The 18,042-nt window shown below is 39.6% G+C and overlaps 1 protein-coding gene across 2 annotated transcripts in view; it reads left to right on the forward strand.

The window, feature by feature from the left end:
* Positions 1-5,940: 5,940 nt before the first annotated feature.
* The window catches only part of LOC5579950 (TBC1 domain family member 4), a 119,600-nt gene continuing 107,498 nt past the window's right edge, over positions 5,941-18,042 (forward strand). The window contains exon 1 of one of the 2 annotated variants that reach the window (XM_021854323.1): positions 5,941-6,759. In XM_021854323.1, the coding sequence (XP_021710015.1) occupies positions 6,640-6,759 (120 nt within the window). In that variant the 5' untranslated portion in view covers positions 5,941-6,639. The remainder of the gene's footprint in view (positions 6,760-18,042) is intronic. The other variant, XM_021854324.1, reaches the window with a different exon arrangement.

The following is an 18,042-nucleotide window of genomic DNA, read 5'->3' on the forward strand; positions in this document are numbered from 1 at the left end:
GTAATGGGGCCCAGATAGCCGTAGCGGTAAACGCGCAGCTATTCAGCATGACCATGCTGAGGGTCGTGGGTTCGAATCCCACTGGTCGAGGATCTTTTCGTAAAGGAAATTTTCTCGATTCCCAGGGCATAGAAGTATCTTCGTACCTGCCACACGATATACACATGCAAAAATGGACAATCGGCAAAGAAAGCTCTCAGTTAATAACTGTGGAAGTGCTCATAAGAACACTAATCTGAGAAGCAGGCTTTGTCCCAGTTGGGACGTAGAGCCAGAAAGAAGAAGAAAAACGTAATCCAATAACAATTTGATTTGTAAATTTTACACCTACTTGGACTGCTTCAGTCATAGTGGTGGCTTTGAACATTGCATCAATCATTAGATTCAATTGTTCAGTTAGAAAGTTAAAATCAGAGGCAGACATATCATCTGATGATTTCCCATTGGAATTTTCGGTAGACGAAGAAGCGGGGTAGGAGTTACCTGTGGCGGTAGGGTTTTTTCCATTTGATTTGAAACAAGTAGAATGGGTACCCATGGATCGAACAGGGGAGGAGTTCGAATTTCCTGCTACGATATCGGCAAAGGATTTACCGTGGGTAGATACATTCGAAATAGAAAGATTCGAACGGCTACCCGACGGATTAAAATTAGTTTGTGAATGAGCATGATTATGATCTTCCTGGTGGGTATAATTCCTAATCAAGCGATCGTCAACTGAAAAATGAGCATTGTTCGATACTCTACCAGGCAAATTCCGGAAACGACCGTTATCGTAACGGATATTATCCTTCATCTGACTGGCACAACGACTCTTTTGCGTGAAGGGCATTCCCAAAAGTTTGCTTTATGAGGGCCCTTGCAATTGGCGCATTCAAACTTTCTGGTATCTTCTTTCACAGGACAGTCGTCCTTAGCGTGAGAAGAACCTCCGCAAATCATGCATTTAGCATCCATGCGACAGTTTTTTGTACCATGACCCCACTTTTGGCACCGACGGCACTGAGTGGGGTTCTGGTAATTTCCTCCAGGTTTCTGGAAATAATCCCGCGTCACACGGACATCGAACATAAGTTTTGCTTTTTCTAAAGCTTTAATATTATTTAGTTCTTTTTTGTTAAAGTGAACTAAATAATATTCTTGAGAAAGTCCTTTCCGAACAATGCCAGATTGGGTTCTCTTTTTCATAATGATTACTTGGACTGGGGAAAATCCAAGTAAATCATTTATTCCATTTTTGATCTCTTCAGGTGACTTATAGTTACTTGAGAGACCTTTCAAGACAACTTTGAACAAACGTTCAGTTTTGTCGTCATAAGTAAAAAAATTGTGTTTCTTCTCTTCAAGATGTCTGAGAAGAAGTTCACGATCTTTAAGAGTTTCCAGCAAAACGCGACAGTCTCATTTCTTTGCGATTTGGAAGGAAACCTTGATTCCCCTAACGGAGTTCAAGATCTCCTGCCTAAATCCCCCAAATTCGGAACAACTGATCACGATAGGCGGCACTCTTTGCTTCCTCACTTGAATCAAAGAGCCTGGGCTAGAGGCTGCTTCGATTTGGTGTTCGGAAAATTTGTCTAGAGCATCGAACTGATTGCTCATTTCGATACAATTATTCATTTCACCCTTGGAAGAAACTTCGCATTCCGGGGAAGCGTCCTTCCTTCCATTCTTGCCACGTGTATTGACAGTTTTAAAACCCACTTTTTTGGAAGGAAGTAGTGAATTCAGAGATTCACCCTTCCTTTTGTTAGTTGTTGATACCATGTTTAGTTAATAAACGAGAAAGACGTGACCTTCGAGAGGTTTTTTCCCAAGACGGTGTCCAAGAAGGATTACCACCGCTAGCTTTCGCCAACGGGTCCAACAAAAAATCGAAGGCACGGGTCCAAACAAGGATCGTAAAGGGATCAATAGTAGAAAAAATAGTACTGAAAAGTACTGTTTAAGTAGCACTGAAAAGTACCGTTTTTAATTTTAGCACTGAAAAGTACTGTTTGTGTAGCACTGAAAAATACTGTTTTATTGCTTTAGGTAGTTTTTAAGAAAACTTCCAAGAGCAGAGAGAATTCGTGTACGCACAGCACGAAGGTACGATGCGCACTGTTTCATAATATTTTAAGTAAAAGAAACTTTGAGTGTATTCAAAATTTCATTTTCTGCTCAAATATATTTACTACACTCAAACAAGCAAATTGATGTCGAAAAAGATACATGTCTTCGCTTTTGTTTTATTGTTAAATTTGTGAATAAAATGCGTTTAAAAAAAAAATAAGTGTCTTTTGCCTAATAACTTTGGGTAGACGCATCTGTTTCAAAAAGCAGTAGCGTAGTTAGGGGGTGTGGTAAGTGCTATCCACACCGGGCCCCGAGTTCATAGGGACCCCCAAATCGTGGTAAGTATTTAATTTAATATTTTGAATTTGAATTCTAGAAAACTAACACGTTAGCTATCAGATAAAAATTCAGTTTCAAGGTGACTTTGATCGGCAATGTGTAGGGGGCCCATGATCAATGATATTAGTGATTAGGGTAGCCTAAATAAATATTCAAAATTCATTCTTGATAACCTGTTTTTATTTTTGTAATTCACCTGAATGTGTGGCCGAGGCTCATAATCATATCTGTAACTGATTTGAAGGTATGGTACGATTTTCATTTCAATTATGATTGAAAAAAATAATCAATCACCATCTTCGGGACATGGTTTGTACACATTCAAGGCTGGTAGCAGATCCCCTTTTAGAGGCTTAGTCTTTATTTTAATGCAAGTCTCGATTTTTAACAGATGATCTTCAAAGTCTCTGGTTTACAAAATAGTCACTTTTTTCTTATTGTGCTTGCATTGAATCCTGCTTCAATAAATTCCAAAGAGCCCTTAAATTTCTTAAGATCTAAAGAGACCTTAAATTTCTCCATATTCCTCGAAAAAATCATCTTGTAATTTCTACAAATATTTCTTCAGGTAAATTTTCTCCACCACCAAGTCTGCCAAAAACTCTTCTGTCGTTGTTTCAAGGGATGGTTAAAGGTATTTCTTTCTAATTTGCTCCAGAAATCCATGAGCAATACAACGTTTTTCTTGACTATTTTGATTACCTCAGTTGTAACTATAGGAGATCTTCCAAAGTTTCCTACAGGAGTTCTTTTGAGAATAAAAATCATTCTACAGTTCCCAAAGAAATTCATTTGGGGATTTTTCAGGACGATCTACGAGAAACCTATACCTATTCCTATACCAGTTTCTCCAGGTAATTTTTCAGGATTTTTTATGTGGATTTTTCTACATTTACCCTGGGAATTGCTCATAACATTCCTCCAGAGATTATCCGAGGGAATATATTTAATACTCTTCTAGGAATTTCTCTTGAAATTTGTGCTGGGATCATTCATGAAGCTCCTTCGGAAATTTCTGTAAAGATTTTCCAAAATTTTATGCGATACTGCTCCTGCAGCTCTTCCAAACAATTTATCGTGTAATACTATAGTAAATATTCTAGTTATTAAAAATTTGTCTAAGAAATCCTTCAAAACTTCCTCAAGAGCCCAAGAAATCTTTCAGAATACTTTGTAAGAGTTACTTTCTAACTTAATCAAGTTTCATCAGATGTTATTTTGAGTTTTCCTTCTGAAATGACTCCCGCATTTATGAAAAATATTTCACTAATATTTCACTTCCATGGTTATTCACTGGAAATCCTCTCGATAAATTTCAGTAAACTTATGTATTTCTGAACAAGGATTAAGGAAAGAAAAAGTGTAGGCTCATAATTGACATATTTGCCATACAACTACTACAATATCATATCAACACAAATTCCATCACTTTAGTCATAATTCTACAAAAGCTGTTCTTTAGCGCATTATACTTATTTAGACGGCGTTAACCTTAATTAAACTAGACCCTAAATATAACTCCGCATCGGGTCTCAAAAAGCCTAGCTAAGCCAGTGGTGAATAATGAATAGTGTCCGATTCCATTGCTGGATTTTTTTTTTTTTTTGAAATCGCTTTTAAAACCATAAAGCACTTCCGACTCTCTGAGGGGAGTTGGGTGTACAGTAGGGCAATTCAAATTTAAAAAATGTTTGAAAATCCATTCTCCCATATGTCCCTTACCATCCTTACCCTAAAATAGTATTCTGTGAAATTTTCAGCTTTCTAGGTGGCGATTTAAAGGTGGCCCAAAGACAATTTAGATTTATATGGAAATTACTATGGAGAAATTTTGAGAAATGTTCCAAACACGCTAGTACTGTAATGTAAGTAGATACTTATCATTCCATATTAAAAACTCATTCTTCAAACCTTAATGAAGGATGTTGCTGAAGAAACAAATCCCCTTTAAACTAATTTTATTTGGGATTTTTGTAGATGTTTGCAGGACTAAAATCCTATATTAAGCCAAATAATAGCAAACAAACCCCCCAGACAACCAGAAATCGCATGAAAGTTCTTGTTACAACTCGTTTATTCATACTAATTACATCAAACTCGCAAAACACCGTGGATAAACTCGTCAGATCAATGAGTTTCCTCGCATAAAACACTTCTTTTCTGAGTTCATTTGTACATTTTGTTTCGTCCCGTACACTCGTACAAAGTAAGTCGCATCAATCCGTAGCAGCTGTCAAATCAACATTTGTTATCATAAGTTAAGTCGCACAAGATCACAGGTTAGTTCGGTAGGATATTTATACACTCGCATTGTATATTATTATTCATCACATAATAAATGCACGCATATCGCCTCCACTTTTGTACGTAGAAGGCCGTTTCGCGACATCTTATAAGTGAAATTTTGCGCATACAAAGCCTCCAGGTGATTTCGTTATACGTACATTTTGGTTGTCTGGGCCATAAATATCTTTTCTGCTATTCGTCGGATTGAATTTCTCTCTTCAGCAAATTTCTTCATTACGGTTTGAAGAATGAGTTTTTACTATGGGATTAAGTTTGTACTTGTTATTATCTCAGAAACATTTTTATATAAAACTATACTTTCTTCGGTAAAGATTTGCAACAGGGGTAGTGCTACTGCACATTGGTAAGTTGGGAATTCCACCGCATGAGTTATCACAGAAAACATTATTTAGCAATCTCCCAAATTTTATAATTTTAGAAAACTATTTTTTAAGATATTTCAAAAAAAAAAACATGTGCGAAGCAAATAACGCGTCAATGTGCGAAAAAAATCACTTATCGATTCACTAACAAAAAATTACAGCCCTTCAAAAGTTCTCTGGGGTCATATTGACCCCAGAAAACAAACAAAGGGTTAAGCAAATGAATGGACCTAGCAAAAAACTATCACCACTGAGAGATAGAGGTCGATCTGCTCTTCATCGTAGCATTGTTGAATTACGTACAAATCCATTCGTTTGATCAGTTAAAACAAGCTACACACTTTGTTACCAATGGCTTTTAGGGGAGATCATAAACTGAGCGAAAAGTGCTGAATTGATTTGGTAAGATTTTAAATTTGTTGCGACCTATTTTTCCTCAAAGATATTCAATTCCTTCAACTAACCAATTCTTTGCTATCAGAGTGCCATCTTTCAACTCAACTCTGAAGCATTGAATTCAACATATGCTACATATGTATGTACGCCTCATCTCTCTCGTGGAATCTCTTCGATGCTACTACATGTTACCCGAGTATTTCAAACTGACGTTTCTTCGTCCAGCTGAGCTAAACCTCTTGGTATGTATCGTAACAGAGAGCGATGGAGAGCATAGAGAGCATGCAGACAGCATAACTGTGAGCATAGTGGGAGATCGTTGCGGCACTCGACGCGTCCATCCCACTCTAGCATGGGTGCGAAAACCAGCGCCTCTTTGGAGAAGAGTACATGCTGTTCCCGTACCTATTCCGTATGTTATTGGAAGCTCTATCGTGTATGAATTCATTCACACAAAGATATATACGTACATTACCCAAGGTGGAAGCACACGGACAGTTAGACATTTTTGTTTTGTGCATACTCTCATTCTGCGCTGGATAGTTTACACCGCGACAACGTACAGCCCTCGGTATAGGGGAAATATTTTCATTCAAATTTTTAACTCTACTGCCTAGTACTTATTCCATGGCACTTGTTTACTTACTGCAAAATTAGATAGTTCGGTGATGATAGCCATTAGTAGATGTATTTCCATCATCGTTCGCATTCCGTTGTGAGCTTCGAATATCTCCGTCGTCGCGACACGCAAGTGAAATCGTTTGCTGTAATATGCTGCAGTCAATACCGTTTTCAGTGAAATGAAAATCGATTTGGGGTGAAGCCTTGTGATAAAATTTCGATTCTGGAAAAGATACCCATGTGAATAAAAGGTGTCCAATGGGAGTGCAAAGAAATTCATCGAGGATGTAACCATACAAGTGTTGAAGTGCGAGAAGAATTGATATTAAAAATTGAGTGAAGTTGAGCTATATTACATCAACAGCCATTTTCGTGATAGCTTCAAATTATAGGAAAATTTCAAATGATTGAAATCTGGTGTGTCCATGAAATGCTATATGAGAAGCATTCACTGTAGAAAATAGTTTAAAGTGATCAGCTTGTAACAAAACAATAGTTCAGTGTTTCGTTCGAGAAGCTTATTTCCGATAAATCCTTCAAAGTGGAACATCCTAGTATGAAAACCCGTCTCACGACACTAACATGGCGAGGTTCGGCATCCGTGGATCCCAGGTTCTCGGCATCGATGCTGCCCTGGTCCATCGCAGATATCAGGAACCACGAGAGTTATGTAACGGTAAGGGATGCAATTCTAACTTCTTCATATCAAGTGGTTTTTATTACACTGGCAAGCTGTATAACCTCGGGCATTTGAACAGATTTTCATTTCTCTTCACACGCTCTGTAGCACAGTCCTCACATATAAATATTGATTTTCTCGAATCATACAGTGAGAATGGTTCCATTCTTCTGTTGTTTCAAACCGCACTGGCTCTGTGTGGAACACACAAAGTGCAAAGGCATAGTCAGTCGGATTATTTAGCCAAAGGATTACAACTGCAATGCATTTTTTTTTTCAATTTCAAGTAAAGCAAAACATTCAAACATTTTTGCATTTGTATACCATGTGATAGGCATGATGTATTTAACGAAACTGAGAACATATACAACTTGAAAGAATCTTCAACAGGAGGACGCGATTTGAACCAAGTCGGATTAAATTTGAGATTTCTAAGGATGACCCCACAATACATACTGATTTGAAAACATCTGACAAGAAGCTTGCCAAAAATAAAAAAAAATAAAGAATTCTCGAAAATATATACAAACATATTCATTACAAAAACATTTCAAGATAAATGACGAACTAAGCCATTTCTTGAATTTTCAACAGTACAAATCTGGAGAACCAGCTAGCCGTTCAAGCTGCAAGCTTGATGGATTAGTCACTCAATGATGGCGATTAATCAATCAATTATTTATTAAAACCTTCGTTTGCAATGTAAAAGCTGATTTGTGAATTAATTGTATGCTATAGGGTTTGAAATAGCACATGTTTAGTGATAAAAGCTTAATGAGGGTAATATGCACCACTTTAGGAAGATATGTCTAAATGAAGACTAAACTACAGACATTTCAAAGAAGGCACTGCTAAAATTAAAATGATTAATTCAAGTATTACTTTTTTTTTAATTCAGCCAGTGATTCTTTCACGGAAAATTTCTGAAAATTCCTTCGAGATTTCTGTGCAGGATATCTTGAAGATTTTTTTAGGAGTTATCCATAAATTTATCCACTGTACCTTCCTTAGGGTATATTCTAAAAAATTTTCGTGCAGCTTCACTTTAAGATTAAAATAAAAAGAAAGTTGTCTAAAAACATCCTTCAAGGCTCGCCTCAGAGAATGCTTCAATTTTTTTCAGTGATTTATCCAAAAGTTGTCGAAGGTTATACGTAAGAATCATAATAATTTAATATAATAAAGCGTCGTATGATTATTAATAGAATATTCAAAATTAAATTAAGAGAAAAATGAGTGCACCAAAGTGCTCTCATTCTCATAAATGAATCAAAATAATAGGTAAATGTAATCAATTATTACTACTTGAGCTGAAACGCATAACTAGTTCCATACCATTTTTTTTTCTATTGTACAATAATTAGGAATTGTTTAGTATTCCAGGTACTGTCAACACCACAGTTTGATAATGCTGTAGTGTTGAGAATATTGTTTAAGTGTGAGGCAAGGTGTGCCCCATTTAGAACTAGAACACACACACAATTGGACATATTTTAGATACAAAACAATAAAATAGAATCCTGTTTAAACTAAAATGTTGCGTTGCATGCGCACTGCTAAGAAAAAATTCCCAAGTAACCACTAGCATTAATATGTTGCATTAATTTGATTGAAAGCCAACATTTTTTTTTCATTAAGAAAGTTTCTTTGCAAATATTTAATAACTGCAAAGTAATGATGTACTTTTACGACATCATGAATGCTTTATAGCATTACTTAATTAAACAATGACCTTAAGATTTTGAGTGAATATAAAGCTACTCTTTCATGCAACATTGCATTTCTTATCAAATGCTTCATTGTCAACATTAAAGAACTCAAGAAAATCTAAATTTCTGCACCCATAGTCTGAATATTAATAATATTAATTTTAAAGACATGATTTCGATTTTTAAAGACATGGCACGACAAAGTAAAATATAAGGATGAATAAAAATACGTTGGAAAAGTATCGATTGCATCTGAAAAATACGAGAAAAACGAAGTCTAGATTGACCAACTTCTTGTCCTTTCGAATATCTCCAATTGTGACGTAGGATTTGTTGTTTGCGTTGGTGGGATTAACCGGTGAAATTCGTATTGATTATTTCTAGGCTCGATTCGAACCCCAAGTATGTCGAATGTATTCATTAGAATGGAAACATAACACAAACAGTTATGTAGTACTCTATATTTCGTTTGAGAGGTGCTTTTTTGCCAATATCACAAGAGCGCCTATAGTATAGAGCACCAACGCATCCGGTATCCAGCACATTATCTTCTCATCACAGGTTCGAATCCAGATCCAAACGAAAACAAAATCAAGTTCGGAATGAATGGGCACACATTTTTGTTTATTTTTTATTTAATGCGCATAATTTAAAGCAAATATAAATCATTAACCCTAAGTACGCTCACCTAAATGCTTTTCAAGGGCTTATGCATTAAAACTACAATAATGAGCATGATTAGCTATCACTTTGATTTTATTATAATGCGTCAACTTTAATTCTGCTTTAAAGCGCTCTGTAAGATTGTTACCTTAAAGCAGAATCGGATAGCACATTATAAAGCAAAAATAAAGTAAGCATACATCGCTTCGTGGTATCTTGGGTTACCTTTAGCTTCCCTAAGTTTTACTAAATTTTGCTGGTCACTGAGGCGATGAAACCAAATTTTCGCGCCATTGTCACGGTCTTATAGGTTTAGCCCTGAGAGAGACTCGCGTAGAGGAAAAATCAAAATTAAATATCAAAAAACTTCATATGCAGCCCAGATTCCCCTGTCACGAAACATCCAGTCGTTTTTATGGCTGAAAAAGTGAAAAGTATTTGTATTCAAAATAGACTGTTATTTAAAACCTCAATCAGCGGAGCAGTTTTTCCAAACATGCTGATAAATCTAAACACAAGACTAATTTCTAATGTCTGCTACGTTTGCTGGCATGAAGTTTTACTCAAAAGGCTATTTATGTTTCGGTGCGATGCAAATGGAATAATTTTTGCTGAGATGTTCATGTGAGGGGTTTGATTAAGAAATAACACAGTAATCACAGAAAAAGAAGACCATCTTCGCAAGTCTCGTCTCAGGTTTGGCCAGATTATACACAAACATGCATGTTTTAGTGAAAATATTCAATATATGTGTAAATTAACCGGTATTTTTAATTAATGAGAATTCTGATTTAACGAATAGAAATGAGAACACTGGCAATTCAAAATTTAAAATGGAGCAAGCAAGTCAGCACTACCTCGTAGTTAAAACTAAATTAAATAAAAATGTTTCTAAACTTCTAAATAAGAAAACCATTTTCATAGCCAAAAAAATTGAATTCACTGCGATTGTAATATAAATTTCTTAAACTTAGCTAGTTTCGCGGCATTCCCAAAAATCGCGACGAAAGCCAAAATTCGCGAATTTCCATTATCCATAAATGACGTAGCAATTTTTGGTCAATTTTCGACACCCCCCTCCCCCATCGTAGCCTTCCCATTTTTCCCATACCTAATACATGGTTTGTAGCAAAGTCGTAGACTCCCCCTCTCTCTAAAATGCTACGTCATTTATGAAAGGTCACTAACAATAACTTAAAATCTGTCTGTGGGCAATTAGATAAGTTGAGGTAACAGCTGTATCCATCAGGATACAGCCATATACATTGGACTGGCCCAACTCAGTATGGCACCTCTCAGGATTATTCCTTAGGGTTAGAGAAAGACTTTCTGTAAATTTCAGCTCATTGGATCGCTCCATGGGCTGGCGCAATTAAATTGAAGTTAATATGAGATTTTCAGCTCAAACATATGGGAAATAGCACATCATCTACTCCTTGGTTCAGGAAATTTTTTTGATCGCGTTCAATTGAACCCGGAATGTCAAAAACACTACTTGATACCATAGCGAACAATATTGTAGATGATTGTATCATGATTAAATTTGAGAAAGCGCATCATAGCCACCTATGACGCTGGGCGAGCTTCGGTACAAGGTGCGTGCATATTAGACTGGCCCAGCTCAGTATGCGAGAAAAACAAAGTTGTATAATTCCACGGGGCACCCTCCAGGACTATTCCTTAGGGTTGGAAGAAGACATCCTCAAAATTTCAGCTCATTTGGGCGTTCCATGAGCTGGCGCAATTGAACTGAAGTTAATAGGGGATTTTCAGCTCAAACATATGGGAAACAGCCCATCATCTCCTGTTTGAGTCAGGGAAATTTTTGATCGCGTTCAATTCAACCCAGAATGTCGAAAACACTACTTGATACCATAGCGAACAATATTGTAGAAGATTGTACCATGATTAAAATTGAGAAAGTTGGTGTTTTAACTATCTGAAGTAGAATTGCAATACTGCTTATTATTTCTTCTATATAGCTGGGTGGTGGTCACTAAGCGCATCATAGCAACCAATGACGCTGGGCGAGCTGCTACACAAGAAGCATGCATTTATGTGATTGTACGGAAGTGCTGATCTAAGCCTAACTTTCTACAACTGGAAGGATAATGAAAATGAGCTTAAATCCATATACAACCTTCTGCAACTATGTTCATCACCCAGACAACCAGAAGTCGCATGAAAGTTCACGTTACAACTCGTATATTCATACTAATTACATCAAACCCGCAAAACACCGTGGATAAACTCGTCAGATTGATGAGTTTCTTCGCATAAAACACTTCTCTTCTGAGTTCATTTGTACATTTTGTTTCGTCCCGTGCACTCGTACACAATAAGTCGAATCAATCCGTAGCAGCTGTCAAATCAACATTTGGTATCATAAGCTAAGTCGCATGAGATCACAGGTTAGTTCAGTAGAATATTTATACACTCGCATTGTATGTTATTATTAATCACATAATATATGCACGCATATCGCCTCCACTTTTGTACGTAGAAAACCTTTTCGCGACATTTTATAAGTGAAATTTTGCAAATACGAAGCACAGACAAGCAGACGTAACACTTAGAACAAATCTCGATCACAATCGTAGTCACGAGGACATGTGCGCCCAATGCTAAAATTATTGTATTTGGCCGACGGGCCAACAGATGGCGGTAGTGTGCAAACGTCAAACGCGCACAAAAACGATACGAGCGCTGCGGGTGGCGGATTGGCCACCTACCATATTTTTGAATCGACCGTTAAAAAGGTGGTCGATGGACAATGATGAGAGTGTGACGTCTGTATATTTTGGTTGTCTGGGCAGAGTATCAACTAGTGAATTTCTCATTCTGAGCTCATTTGAACGCGATTGATAAGTAAACGGAACGAAACAGTGACATAGGGTATATTTTCAATATATTTGAAACGAATATTCCATACAAACTTCGAATTGAATGCGCAATCTGGGGGTGCAACCAAATGAGTTGAAATTTTGAGATAGCTTCTTTCTCACCCTAAGGCATATATCTAGGGGGTGACCGTTGAGTTTTACAACTTTTTTGTTTAAGGGCCAGTCTAGTGCATATACACTCCCGTGCATAAGTTTGGGTTCACCCCCTAAAAAACATACAAAAGTATTCAGTCCATATCTCTGGGATTGCACGTCCAACTGAAACTCTGTAAGCCGCATTCGAAAGGCAAAGAGTTATTCTTACTTCGTATGTAGTTTTCCAAAAACATTTTTTGAATTTTGTGAATTAAATGTTTACTTAAAATTGTGACATTTTTGAAAAAACACACTGAAAAACCCATTGCTAATTTCCTCAGCATTGGATCGACCAAAATTGTAAAACAAGGTGTCATTAGAATCGTTATCTAATTTTCTTTGAAGGGCGCTCACGAAATTTTTGCAGAAAAATCTGAAAACTATTCAAAACCAATGAAACAGTCAGTCAAGTTATCGTGCAAAAGTATGGGTTCACCCCTCAGTATGGTGTATCGTGCAAAAGTTTGGGTTAAGCTGAACTCACTTGAAAAATGAAAAAAAAAATCTATCGAATCTCGAACCAGTCATGTACGCGCCGTTATTTGTGTTTGAAAAAGCTATGCATTATTAAAATCGGTTGAAAAATGGCAGAGATATTGATTTGTGTGTGGCTCAGGTGAACCCAAACATTTGCACGATTTGCGTCATACTGAGTTCACTTTGAAATTTTGCTACCAGGCGACGCTATTTAACATGAAAAAGTTTTGGAGATATCTCAGAATCCAGACCGCTTATAAAGATGGCGTTCTCGGCAAAGTTCTTTAATTATACAAGAGCAATCATTGATTGTGCTATTTGATTCTAAATTTTACCATCACTTACCTTACCAGTCAGGCTAAGGCCTGGGTGGCCTCTGCTGTACGTAGGAGACGTCTCCATTCGACTCGGTCCATGGCTGCCCGTTGCCAGCCACGCATTCTGCGAAGGGTCCGCAGATCGTCCTCAACTTGATCGACCCATCTTGCTCGCTGCGCACCACGTCGTCTTGTGCCGGTCGGATTGTTTTCGAGAACCATTTTCACCGGGTTGGTATCCGACATTCTGGTGACATGCCCGGCCCACCGCAGCCTCCCAATTTTTGCGAGGTGGACAATGGTTGGTTCTCCCAGCAGCTGGTGCAATTCATGGTTCATCCGCCTTCTCCACGTTCCGTCTTCCATCTGCACTCCGCCGTAGATGGTCCGCAACACCTTCCGTTCGAAAACACCAAGGGCGCGTTGATCCTCTGCACGTAGGGTCCATGTTTCGTGCCCATAGAGGAGTACCGGTCTAATCAGCGTCTTGTAGATGGTCAACTTCGTGCGATGGCGAACTTTGCTCGATCGGAGCGTTCTGCGGAGTCCAAAGTAGGCACGATTTCCAGCAACGATGCGTCTCTGGATTTCTCTGCTGGTGTCGTTGTCGGCGGTCACCAGTGAGCCCAAGTACACGAATTCTTCGACAACCTCGATTTCATCACCGTCAATATGAACTCGAGGTGGGGGGCGTGCCGTGTCTTCTCTTGAGCCCCTCGCTATCATGTACTTCGTCTTTGACACATTGATGTTCAGTCCGATTCGCCTAGCTTCAGCCCTTAGTCGGATGTACGTATCCGCCATCGTCTCAAAGTTCCGTGCTACGATATCAATGTCGTCGGCGAAACCAAGTAACTGAACGGACTTTCTGAAAATCGTGCCACTCGTGTCTATCCCCGCTCTTCTTATCACACCCTCTAAAGCAATGTTGAACAGTAAACACGAAAGGCCATCACCTTGCCGTAACCCTCTGCGAGATTCGAAGGGACTCGAGAGTGTCCCTGATACTCGGACTACGCACATCACTCGCTCCATCGTCGCCTTGATCAATCTTATCAGTTTGTCCGGGAAACCGTATTCGTGCATAATCTGCCATAGCTGTTCTCGATCGATTGTATCATAGGCCGATTTAAAATCGATGAATAAATGATGTGTGGGTACATTGTATTCGCGGCATTTCTGCAACACCTGGCGGATGGCGAATATCTGGTCCGTTGTTGCTCGTTCGCCCATAAATCCTGCCTGATATTGTCCAACGAATTCTCTAGCAATTGGTGATAGACGGCGGCATAGAATTTGGGAGAGTACCTTGTAGGCGGCGCTCAAAATTGTGATCGCACGATAATTGGCGCAATCCAACTTGTCGCCCTTTTTGTAGATGGGACACACGACACCTTCCATCCACTCCTCCGGCAATACTTCCTCCTCCCAAATCTTGGAAATAACCCAGTGCAGCGCTCTTGCCAGTGCATCACCACCGTATTTTAGCAACTCGCTAGGAAGTTGGTCCACTCCAGCGGCTTTGTTGTTTTTCAACCGTCTAATCTCCGTTTCTACCTCTTGGAGATCTGGAGGCGGAAGTCTTTCGTCGTCCGCGCGTGCTCCCAAAGTTATTTCCGTGCCACCTCCGCTACTGGCCACATCACCATTAAGGTGCTCGTCGTAGTGCTGCCGCCACCTTTCGACCACCTCACGTTCGTTCGTGAGAAGATTTCCGTCAAAGTCTCTGCACATGTCGGCTTGTGGCACAAAGCCTTTGCGCGAACGGTTAAGCTTCTCGTAGAACTTCCGTGTGTCTTTAGCGCGGAACAGCTCTTCCATCGCTTCGCGATCTTGTTCTTCTTGATGGCGCTTTTTTCTTCGGAAGATCGAGTTTTGTCTGTTCCGCGCCTGTTTATACCGTGCCTCGTTCGCTCTCGTGCGGTGTTGCAGCATTCTCGCCCATGCTGCATTCTTCTCATTCTTCAACTGCTCGCATTCGCCGTCGTACCAGTCATTTCTCTGATTCGGGGCCGCTGGACCTAGTGCTGCTGTTGCGGTGCTACCTATGGCGGATCTTATGTGCCTCCAGCCATCTTCAAGAGTGGCGGCGCCGAGCTGCTCTTCCGTTGGTAGGGCCACTTCCAACTGCTGCGCGTATTCTTGGGCTACTTCTGAGTCCCGTAGCCGCTCGATGTTAAGCCGCGGCGTTCGGCTTCGACGCGAGTTTGTCACCGTCGAAAGTTTTGAGCGCATGCATATAGCAACTAGGTAGTTATCCGAATCTATATTCGCACTGCGGTATGTGCGAACATTGGTAATGTCAGAGAAGAATTTTCCGTCGATTAGAACGTGGTCGATTTGGTTCTCGGTTAGGTTATCGGGTGATCTCCAGGTGGTCTTATGGATATCTTTACGGGGGAAGAAGGTGCTTCGGACTACCATACCACGAGAGGCTGCAAAGTTGACGCATCGTTGGCCGTTGTCGTTAGATACGGCGTGCAGACTGTTCCGCCCGATCACCGGTCTGTACATCTCCTCTCGTCCTACCTGTGCGTTCATGTCGCCAACAACGATTTTCACGTCACGCGGCGAGCATCCGTCATAAATCTGCTCCAGCTGCGCGTAAAACGTCTCCTTCTCGTCGTCGGGTCTCCCTTCGTGTGGGCAGTGTACGTTGATGATGCTGTAGTTGAAGAAACGGCCTTTTATCCTCATCTTGCACATCCTTGCGTTGATCGGCTGCCACCCGATAACGCGTTGTCGCATCTTGCCCAACACTATGAAGCCAGTTCCTAGCTCATTTGTGGTGCCACAGCTTTGGTAGAAGGTAGCCGCTCGATGCCCGCTTTTCCACACCTTCTGTCCAGTCCAACAAAGTTCCTGCAGCGCTACGATATCGAAGTTACGGGGATGTAGTTCGTCATAGATTATCCTGTCGCAACCTGCGAAACCAAGTGACTTGCAGTTCCATGTTCCAAGTTTCCAATCGTAATCCTTACTTCGTCGCGTGGGTCTTTGCCGATTGTTCCGGGTCGTATTATCTCCTATGTTATTCGCAATAAGGTTTTTTACGGGTGGCTTATTGGGCCTACGCCAACACTCCTGTCTCGCCGGAGCGCCATCGTGCCAGCTCTGTTTAACGTCCCAACTAACACTAGGACGATCGCGCTGATGGGGCTACCACCTTGGATTTAGCTGAGCGCGATTCAGCATTTCTTGCTCAGCCGCTGGATACCAGAACAGACGCTGTTTGAGCCGCACCTCCTGGTGAACAGACGCTCGAGACGTACCTCCTCAATCTAGCTGATGTCAGAAGGACAACAGTGCCCAGGCTGCACTACCAGCTAAGTACGCAACCCTTAGCTGGCGGTCTTTGTCATCGTTTGACCCGTGGAAGCATGAGGTAGGAACTTGTGAGGACCAGAGCTGTGTTGAACGCTCCTTCCTTGTTGTCGACTCACCGTTTTGCAGCCCAAATTTTACCATCAGGTGAGCATGAAATATTTGCTTTGCAAATATCTAACGAGCCTAGCCAGTTAGAAAGATGGCGTCTTTAGCAGAGTTGTTTAGTAGCTCAAAGGCTATCCTTATTTAAGCTTTGACATTTAAAATTGGCAAAATTAATCTAAATGATCAGGATCCTGAAATATCCGCAAAATAAAAGTTTCATGCTCACTAGCGCCACCTAGTAGTAAAATTTCGAATTCTCACATAACGATAGCCCTTGAGCTACTGACCGATTTTTCGAAAACGCCATCTTTGTAAGTGGTCAGGCTTCTGAGATATCTGCAAAACGAAAATTTCATGCTCACTAGCGCCGCCTGGTGGCAAAATTATAAATCTACCAATGATTGCGTTTAAAGATTGCGTCTGAAAGATCTACCAATGATTGCGCATTTTTTCTTAATGGACAGGCTCCTGAGATAAATTAGGTACCATCAGATAGCACTCTACTTCCAGACCAACTTTACTGAAGACCGCAAGTTTCGAAATTATCTGGATTTTGTGACATATCGATTTCAAATTGTTGTCTACTCGGACCTTATATAGTGCGCCCATTATTATGCGACTTCTATGTACTTTGTTGATTTTACCGCATAATAGATCGCCCAACTATAAACAAGAACTGTCGAGTATTGTTCTTAAGAAAATTCATGAGGAATACATTTTGGATTGGTGTCGATAGATACTGCCCATAGAGGCTTAACTGCCCCATATGGAAAAAGTAGGCATTGAGAAAATAACGCTCAAAGTTTGAAGTTTGCCTTCTCATACTTTCTAGTACATTTCCACATGTCATATTTGTCATGTCTACCTATCTCAAGTCGTATTAATTATTCCTTACGATTTTGGTACCATTTACATGTTTGTACCTACTGGTTTTCTGGGCTATAAATTAGAGATGTACCGAATATTCGGCCGGCCGAATATTCGGGCCGAATATCGCGATTATTTTGATTTTGCCGAATATTCGGTCTGCCGAATAATGAATTCTGCTATTCGGCCGAATAGGCCGAATAGTGACCGAATAGTAACAAAATTAACTAATTAAAAAAAAAGAAAAAAAAAGCAAAGAATTTATTCAAATTTAAAATTAAAATTTTCGTTTCATGTATTTTATGAAAGGAGTTTGATGCCAAATATTAAAAAAATCTGAGAATTTCTCCGATCTATGGCATTAAGGTGACTACGGTTATGCTCAATATATAAGACATTCTCTGCAAATGAGCCTAAAGCTAACATTACAAGCTTTGCCAAATGTGCAAATATTTCACTAGGCATAAACCAACAGACAAACATCGGTTTCAACACCAACCAAATCTATGCGATGACAAACATTTGTTTGGCTCTGTATCAATCCATGCCAAATAGTTGCCATAGCATACTGATAGCTTTATAATCATTTTTCTTGGGCTGTAAGGTACCACTAGACTAGTTTGATGCGTATGGACTCAATGCTTTTAATTTTAACCGTTAACATATATTAGCACTTTCCATTTTTTCGATATTGTTTGGTTTCAGACACCTGCTCACGTTCTTCCTTTATTATGCTAGTCAGTGGTCTTCAATCTGTTTGTTCCAATTTCTTTGAAA

The sequence above is a fragment of the Aedes aegypti genome, chromosome 3, assembly GCF_002204515.2.
Source record: "Aedes aegypti strain LVP_AGWG chromosome 3, AaegL5.0 Primary Assembly, whole genome shotgun sequence".
Lineage (NCBI taxonomy): Eukaryota > Metazoa > Arthropoda > Insecta > Diptera > Culicidae > Aedes > Aedes aegypti.